Below are 9747 nucleotides of genomic sequence, written 5' to 3'. Positions count from 1 at the left end.
TGACTGCTACATTGGGTGACCGTGGAAATACTGCGGCCGCCGTATAATTACTAGTGGCCATAGATTTTGGAGACCCCACGGCCGCCGTGACAAATGTGACTTAGGCCTAAGTGAGGTTTTAGTTCCCAGTGATTTTGGTCGAAATAACACAAATCAAGAAAATGACCAAATATCAAGACCTCAAGAATGAAGTGAAAAGATCCTGGAAGCTGAAGAGTGCTGAAATTTTACCAGCGATAAGCCCACAAAGATCCCACAAACCATCCCTGGGAACATTACCACAAACAAACTGCAGTTGGAGCCTGTCCAGGGCTCATTGACGATCATAAAAAGAGCCCTCAGGCCACAACTGAGAACACAACTTCACAGCTGAAAAAAGGCCATTAATTAGGCCATGGATCACGATCCTTCACCAAAACGAAGCTGGATACTTCGAGTTCCGGGAGGACTCTGTTCCACCTTCTGAAACCCAAATTGTGCTGATAATAACAATCGATGTCACACACACCGTCACACACTCTCACATACTCTCACACACATTGTAGATAACAGCAGGAACCCTTTACATGGACATGAGAAGAGCCCACAAAAGTACATAATACACTATCTGAAAGTACCTGTAATTGCCTGGGGAAATGCAATGAAATACTCTGATAGTTAAATTTGTATTGTTGACCACAAATCATTACAACCTCAACATACGATCTTCACAAAACATATTACTCCATCGCTCCTGGGAAAATCCCAGGCAATACAAGTCACAAACTCACTCGAGGCTTGACTTGATCATGGAGGTGTTATAATAAACCTGTGGAAAGCGATCTTTTTAATAACAAGCACACGTGAAAACGCTATAAGAATTAATTTTTTGTTGCTGACAACAAATCACTACAACCCCACCATAGATCTTCACAATACATATGACTCGATTGCTTCTGCGGGGAAAAACAAACAAAAATAAAACGCAGTGTATAAGCACAAGACCCGATCGAGACCTGAAAGCAAATTATCTGAGGACAATTCTTTTTTTTCTTATCCAAACAGTCCTCGTGTTACGGATTTGGAAACCTTGTGCATACAAACAGACAGCTGTCCCCGTAGCTTAGTTATTTCGATAAGTATGTGTTTATAGTTAGAATCCCTCCTTCTGTCTAATGGGAATTTCGTGTGTGCTACGAGTTATTTTTTTAGTTAGGTTTTAATTACATCTTCAACAACAACAACAACGACACCACCCTCGCTCAACTCGGTCGCCATTGCCCACGTGTTTTTGGCTGAAGGCATGGGCGGAGCCTCCATCACCTCAGATCCGACTCCGCCCCAGAAAGGTGGGAGTTGCCCCGCCTACCGTGGGCCTGTCCAATGAGGGATGGCCAGCGGATCGCGCGATGGGACCGTCCAATCAGGAGGCGAGGAAAGAAACCCCTCCCGCCTCAAGAGAGAGAGAGAGGAGATCGTGGCGATTACCAAGCGGTCTGTCGTGGCTGAGTGGTTGTCAACGAGGGCTCTGCAGACGGTCATGTTTGTGGTTGGAGTGGTCTGCGGTCCTTTGGAGGGCAAGTCTGGTGACCGAGCAGCCAGGGTAATGGGCCATGGACTTCGGGTCGTGGGTGTCCCACCGTGGTGGTTTGGGTCGGTGTGACCGCACGAGGCGGGACAGGTACCCCGGCCCGGCTCTACGGACTAAAGACCCACGGGGTACAGTTTCGTGTGTGTGTGCGTGTGCGTGCGTGCGTCCGTGGGCCTTGTCTGTAAGTAGAAATTGTGTAAGTGCTTTCCTTTGCTTGTACATTACATTTCTTTATTTGTGATGACTCTGCTCTTTGTGTGCTTCCCCTCCCCGATTATTGTTATAAATAAACCCCTGTTAAATGTTCCAGCTCGTTTTCTGTGCTTTCTCCCATTGGCCAATGCATGGTGCGTATTGGGAATTGGTAAGGCCGTTTGTGCCGTAAATTGTTCATTTGGTCCAGCGCTGCTTTGGTAGCTTCCGCTTGGTTACGCCGGATCCGAGTCGGTGATAGCGACTCGGTTTGGACAAAGTTGGTCGAGGGTGTGGTTTTCCGCGGTAGTTGGACGACGTGGGTACTTCGGTATATTGAAATTAGGCAATCAACCCTACCCCACGCCGTCGAAATAATGGCGACCACGGTCCGCTAAGGGACCCGTGACGTTTCGGAGTTGTCCGAGAGTCACGACCTAAATTCCGGGTGTTCGGTGGGAGACGACTCGACAGCTCCCCCTGGTGGTCATTTATCGCCACCGAACCCCGGCCCACAACACTCGACCTTCCTCTAAATGAAAGAGGAGGCCATGAAAAGTATGGTCGTGCTGGTTCCTGCAGGGTCGGAATGCATAAACGAACAAACAAACTTAAAAATATATATATATATATATATATATATATATATATATATATATATATATATATATATATATATATATATATATATATATATATATATATATAATAAGCAAAAGTACCCATCCCCCAGTAACAGGAAAAGCTAGCCTTGGTGGTGGCTAGAATAATGACAGTCGGGCAGTTGTCTGGGAAATTAAATCCATCCTGTTGTGCCCAACTTCGTGAAAGGTGGCACTATTCAAACCAACTGCAGCGGTGGGGAAGTATACCCCATCATTTTTCCCGGTGGTCGAAGGAGCCGCTAACCCTGCTAAAACCTGGCGGGTGCAACCCCTTACCTCTGACAAATTTTGTTCAAATCCGTCCAGAGGTGTAGGGTTGTATATGTAACACACACACACACACACACACACACACACACACACACACACACACACACACACACACACACACACACACACACACACACACACACACACACACACACACACACACACACACACACACACACACACACACACCACGTGGCTGGTTCAGGTAACAGCGGATATGAACCAACCATGGTAAACAGATATGTAAATGCATGTTGAAATATCCAGCTCACTCCAGGTGGGGGCAGTTAGCACAAGGTGACAGGAGAAGTCGAGAATAAATTGATAACAGACAACAAGAACAAGCCACAAATATAATATTTACATTCGTAATGGCATTATTATATGAAAAATAATACACAATGCCATTTTACTAAGTGCATATACAGGAAAATAATCTCTCCAATTAACAAAATGTACTTTTACTGTATATTGAAAATTAGAAAAGAAAATGTCGGTCGTTTGGGACTCTTCTGGGTATCTCGTTTTGAGAACATTTTGTACACCCATCTTGTGATTATAACAAATGCATAATCCAAGTTAAAATTGATTGCCCCTAACATATATGATGTGAACTGGGGATTGTGATGTCAGACAATGGGACCAAAATTATCGTAAAGCTCTTGTTTATTATTATTAGTATTATTATCATTTATTGGAAACGTTTTGCTGTTTTTCAAAACTTTTTATTTTCACTTTGCAGGATTTCCTGAGTTCAGAATCAAATACAGAAACAGCAAGGTGAGAAATAGTTTGGATAAAATAATAAATTGTTCCTTGGAATGTCTATTGAGGACCATTCGTTTATTATATACAAAAATAAAGTTGAAATTTTGACCCCTCTTCCCCCCACAATGTACAAACTATATGAATGATGTATCCACATCCCACCTCCCAATCATTGTGTCAATGTAATTAGATAGATGGCACCCTTGCTCTATAATCATGAGGTGTGTGCATGTTTTGGTTCTTTTGTGTTTCTCTCCTTGGTCTATCTTGCAGTCTTGAGCTAGTCATTGCTTATGAGGCCCTGCGAGAGCAATTTAATGGACTGCGGAAGATGACCAAACAGCAGACTCGTCTCTTACACCATCTCAAATCACAGAAATCCGTTTATCCCGGTATGATGATCTCACTTCAACGAGTTTAACTTGGCCATTTGTAATCTTATTTTGTCCATCTTTATAATATTTATGTACTTTTATTAATTAATTTACAGCTCCATACTCCGTGCAATGCACAGACACTTTGGATGGCAAAAATCCAGAGCAGCGAAGCAAAGGCCAGCTGCAGATCGTACCCACCAATGGGCCCATCTTTAATCCCCGTGATAGGTCGTCTGTGTCCGAGACCGACAAGGCCTCAGAAAATTCCTGTAGTACAAAATCTGACTTGGAGAGCGACAGATTGGCGCAGCCACGGAGACCAATGCTGATCAGTAGGGGTTGCGCTGAAGCTCCTCCTAGGAAGATCTCAAGCTGTAAGGTAGAGCACATGTGTTTATTTTATCTGTTGTTCAATCATCCCCTTGCTCGGCTTTTATTTCCCGAGTTGAGATTCGGGTTCGTCGATGTTGCACCCACAAACATCAAGCGTTTGCATTTTGAACCAGCAGAGGGCAGCAGATGTTCATTGGATAAATTCCTGGTGCTCATCAAAATGTCCTGTGGTTGATCTGCACAAAATGTTTGGAATTGCAAAAAGCATGGAGTCTGAAATGTTGCTTAATTTAATAATGAAACCGAATGGAGCTTTTAGCAATATTATCTTGTCCATTGGTGGTAGGATAGCTTTGTTGAGTTTGTAGGATATCCACTATCAAGGATTACAGGGAAATTATGCACAGGAGGAGGCCATTCGGCCCATCATGCCTGCACCACACCAATACCAGATTTTAATTAATCCATCAATATCCCATTCCCTTCGTGTGCAGCCTTTTGGCTACCACACTGGTACTCATTTCGCCAACCTCAGAAGGATGACAGGCTGAGTCAATCCCCTGGTGTTAATTCAGCAGCAAACAGGGCTTGAACTCAGGACCCTAGGATCCCAAGCCACCACCCTAACCACCAAGCCAACAGAGAGACAGAGATTGGGACCATACTCTGTGCAGAGCATTGGTACTGCCTAAGCAGTCTCCTTTGCTATTGGGCACAATCCTGGACGGGTCGCCACTCCGACACAGTATACCAGCATGCTGGCACTCATTTTGCCGACCTCGGAAGGATGACAGGCCGAGTTAACCCCACCTGGTATTAATTCAACAGCTGAGCGGGATTTGAACCAAAGCCCACCACCCTAACCATTAAGCCAACACCAGGTTATAAAGCTGCCTTTTCTGCATAGAAACCAACCAAGTCTATTTTGACTACAAACTCTGTTTTCAGCAGGGAGCGCTGCATCTCAAAGCGCTCCTCCTTTTGGATGGGGACATAAATCTGGCTTTCCTATCGACATTGCAACATCTTTTGAACACATTAGGCCATTGTTAGCCGATGTCCTCTGCAAACTCCCTGCTTGCAGTTAGCTTTATAATTTGTATTGCCTGTAGTCGGTGGGGGTGAGGAGTGTGCTTATGGATATGGCACAATTAATGGGAAAAGGATCTCTTCCTGTGTCTGTTTCCTTTGCATCATTAAAGGAGGATAAAAGGCAATGCGGATCATACAGGTGCAATGTAATTTTCGATGCATTTTCTCTGAGGCTGCACTTTCCCCACCATGTGTCTTTCTAGGCCGTTGTCACAACTACAGACTTGTACAAGTGTGACTACTGTGAAGAACACTTCCCCAGAGATATGAACAGCGAGTATTATAGTCACCTGCTTACCCATTCTTGCTTTGCCTGAGCACTTTCACGACACACTGGGAGAGTGAGGGGGCAGAGTGTTGAAATAATTTCCACTCGCAGACTCTAAAGGGGCATAAATCTAATTTTGCATTTCCACTCGCAGGCTGCTTTGATGTATCCACTCGCCGAGTGTGCCAAGACAGTGCCACACTTTGGCCAAAGAGCGAAGCTGTAACTTCACCATTGCCTTTGCATAATCGCGTGGGGTGTACACGTTGTGCTTGCAATTAAGATGGGCTTTATTTCCCCCCCCCCCCAATTGTGTGGGCCAACATTGTGGATATGGCTGAGAAGGTTCCATTCTGCAAACTAAGGGGCAATTTATTACATGGAGAAAATATGGTGGAACTTTTATCTCTTCCCTGCTCCCCACATATATTTTATCTATATTCCTTTCCTTTCCACCCCACTATATTCTTCAAAACTTCTTATTCTCTTCAACCTTCCAAAACACATTATTCTTATTCCTCCTCCTCTTCTTCCTCCTCTTCCTCCTCTTCCTGATGTTTTCCTTCATTATCTTCTTCTCGTTTTCAGTTCTCCCAATTGCATCCTCCCAACCTCGCCTCCATATTTAATAAATATATGTTATCTCATCACACTCTAAATTCCCTGTAATCACAAGATTTGCAAATGAAAATATCATATGAAGTGTCAGGGAGAGGTTGCAAATCGGTCCGAAAACCCCACACCCCATCCTGTTCATTCCAATTTTCCCTTTTTCACTCCTTCAAGATTATACTGATTGGCAGTAGTTCATAAAATCCTTTTACTTTGGCACCTTTGACACATTTCATGTGCGAGAGGGGTGGAAGTGAGCTGGGGATGGTGAGGAAATTGAGTTAACAATAAAAAAGTAAATATTTTTCATACGCAATATGTAAATAGCCTACTTGGTGTGTCTCTCCAGGGCCAAATAGTCGATTGGGTTGCATAAACCGAGCAATCATTTTAGCAGCACATAACACCTCATTCCATTCATCCTCTCCATTCAATGTTCCTTTGGTTTTTTTTAGCTATAAACATGACCTTGTTCTTTGATCTTCATTCAACAAGGTGTCTGTCTGTCTCATACTAAGCTGCCAATTGGCTTTACCTTCCTGCCAGCCTGGTTCGAAATTGATTATCCACAACCTTGAAAATTTATCAAAACTGCTCAGAAGTTCTCAGTCATATTTAACCAATAGTTACAGATCTCTCTTCCAGTTGCCTGTATTGTGCCCCTTCCTCCCCTTCTCTCCCTGACCCCCCCCCCAAACACCCCACCCTACACACAAATCCCACCTTTCTTCCAAACCAACACCGATTTGCTAACCTTCCCGACTTATACTGACACTTAACACGGTTCCCTTATGAATGCCCACGAGCACGCACTGCAATGTGGCACGTGATGGCCATGTACACCTTGCACCTTCTGCTTCTCAAAATACTTTACGGTGAAAGATCAGTTCATGTAGTGCAGAAGAATGTGCACCATTTGCCGCATCATGCTTCTGTCGATGTAAAGACAAATATTTTGGTTTGAAAGCCTGAACAACACAGATGTTGGTTTTTCAGTTTGTATCGATTGGTGGCGATGATTGTTGGTCATAAGCATTTACCGTTACTTTGCATGTAAATATTGGCTATTTAATTTTTAGCTTCAACATGAGTGAAACCATGCCTCATCGGTACGAAATATGGGTTGGACTTGTTGATTACTCAATATTTTTGATATTATTTCACGATTTTAAACACCGAACCTTGGTTTCTGATAATCATTTGATGTTTCCACCCAGATTGTAGCTTGGTATCTACTGTCAGTGACCGGTTTGATCCGCATGTTCTATTTTCTCTTTTGTAAGCAGGTTTTTGTCTCCACTGCACAGCCTCATTCAGCTTGGGGAGCCAAATGCATATTATGTACATGAAAATAGTGGATTTTTTATTTGATTTTTTTTTCTCCCTATTGAAGGCTCACTGTGTGAGACTCAAACTGAGCTCTTCAGTTGATGATAGCTTTAAGTTAAAATGGTCTTTGCGAAATATGACGCCGTCATGCCTGGGATAGGATACAAGCATTGCATGGCCTAATACAGTGACACATCTGCTGTCCACAAACGAATACAGACAGGATGTGTCTAAAGTCTTGGCTTGGAAGAATTGCCCCTGTGTTGCCATCTCGCACCTCCACAATTGGGAGGACGGGAAGATCAGAATAAATGTTAATTAAGCAAATTGGTAAAGACTCTAAATCTATCTCGATAATTTGTTGTGTGATTATCTTCTAATACCAGGAAATGAATAGATTTGCGAAGGCCGTCCTTGGCCAACACCATTTTCAACTCTGCAAGAGCAAACCTGCTTGAGAATATAAATATATATGATGTAATTAATCATTGCACTTGTAAATGAGCGTAACTGTAAAATGTGATAAATTCAACGCATTAAAATTTCTCGACCATTGTGCTGCTTCGTCCTCTTTGCGCTTGATCATTCGTGTAGCCACCGGAGCTGCTTATCTGTATGTTCACCCGTCAATGCTTTCAAACTAATGCATTCCAAAGCATCACATCACAAACATATGCATGGTGATGACACTACAGAAGCATGCTATGCATCCTGGGAATTTAGGGTATGCAGTCTGCCATTACAGAATTCCCCACCTGGGTCATGGATCCTACCCCACCTGGATCATTTCTCACAAGACATTCATGTATGACATCGTTCAGTAATCTTAAGTCGCTTATCGAGCTCACAATCTCTTCTCATTCAGATGTTCACCAAGATGGAATTCACACACACCACCTCTTATCTGGTCTTAAAGCACTCTAACAGCACTCCAAATAGACCGCACAACAATGCCAAGACTCTATCTTTCAACACAAGCTGACATATACCCAGTTGTTTGTGTCCACGCCAAAGATGCAACAACGTGTGAGGAGTCTGTCGTCATCGTTTTTCCTCTGGAATTGGCGTGTGCACTTCGCCTCATCCAGAGTCTTCACAGTGTACAGTGATGACCAATCATTATCTCCACTTTCTGTACTTATTCATTCCCATAAGCTTCACAGTTCACAATACACAGCAGAGCACATTTTATTCCAGTGAAATATACTGGACACGCATACGCTCCATTTCAACACTCACTTAGCACTACATGCAGATCAATGCAATTCAGTGCGCATACAAATCAGATATAAATACAAATGTACAAGAGTTCGAGATTGGGACACCCAACTTATGTCGTTCACACAAAACTTAACATTTCCAATCACATAGCATTCACAAATCCATCCAAAGAGGTAACTCCTTAATACAAAACTAGGATTTATGAATCCGAAATGCCTCCACACAATAATGCAACAGTTTCACAGCAAGCAAACTTCCAGCGACCACAATGAACAAACAGAAATCCAAAGAGGTAACCCAACAAACATTCATAACACTTATTCATCCTCTCCCCTTGGGGACTTGAACTTTTTAGCGAGCAGGGGCATTAACCCTCTCTGAGCACGACAGAGACTTCAGCTCTCTGTTAGAGATCCCTGACCTCTATAAAAACACTCGAATGCCCAGGGTGAACCTTGTAATCTTAAACTGTCTCCAACCGCTTAATTTTCTTAGGCCTTTCACTAAAAGTTCTCCTTTGTATACCTCTCCTTTCAATGGAGTACCACATTACCCGTTCGGGTGAGAGATAGATGCAGCATCCGATCTGAAGTAAGAGCAAACATCTTGGTAAGTGGCCACTTGCTTGCTGATACGCCAGGTGATGCTGATCCCAGTCCTGCCAGGGTTTGTGGTCCCTGTTTGGGCACCAAAATTGTGGTGGAAAAGAACTCCATTTCCACAAGTTGGATCAACATGCCAAAGGAGAATCTTTAAATTCGTATATACGGAGGAAGAACACTGAATGATTCACTGAAACATTGAATAGACTTCACTGAAACAGAAGTCCGAAGCAATTCTTCTTGTATACAATTTGACATTCCCAAGAAAGGGAGGGTGAGACATTTGGCAACTCAACTACCGAATTAGCTGATAAGCATGAGGCAAAATAACTCAAAACTGCATTACATGTCCACTTTGGGTGAGAGGAAGAGAATGACACAATCATGGCAAAAGTTGCAGTGTTATCAACCAGGTCACCCTGTTTCATCATAAGTAATTTTTTTTATC

General features: G+C 43.2%; 1 protein-coding gene across 3 annotated transcripts; it reads left to right on the top strand.

Annotated features, from left to right (window-relative positions):
• Positions 1–2887: 2887 nt before the first annotated feature.
• On the top strand, positions 2888–8034 carry LOC147027983 (uncharacterized). Of its 3 annotated transcripts, none has more exons than XM_085877879.1 (4): positions 2892–3477; positions 3739–3857; positions 3980–4221; positions 5471–8034. In XM_085877879.1, the coding sequence occupies exons 2-4, from the start codon at positions 3797–3799 to the stop codon at positions 5582–5584; spliced, it is 417 nt and encodes a 138-aa protein (XP_085734005.1). In that variant the 5' UTR covers positions 2892–3477; positions 3739–3796; the 3' UTR covers positions 5585–8034. The 3 variants fall into 3 exon arrangements, 2 of the variants coding, with proteins under 2 accessions (XP_085734005.1, XP_085734004.1); XM_085877878.1 differs by having other exon boundaries at positions 2912–3477; positions 3956–4221; XR_015057356.1 differs by lacking the exon at positions 3980–4221 and having other exon boundaries at positions 2888–3477.
• Positions 8035–9747: the final 1713 nt, after the last annotated feature.

Source organism: Eptatretus burgeri, chromosome 4 (assembly GCF_056783735.1).
Source record: "Eptatretus burgeri isolate ZD-2024b chromosome 4, Ebu_testis_v1, whole genome shotgun sequence".
NCBI classification, from domain to species: domain Eukaryota; kingdom Metazoa; phylum Chordata; class Myxini; order Myxiniformes; family Myxinidae; genus Eptatretus; species Eptatretus burgeri.
This window is presented reverse-complemented; position numbering and strand designations above follow the sequence as displayed.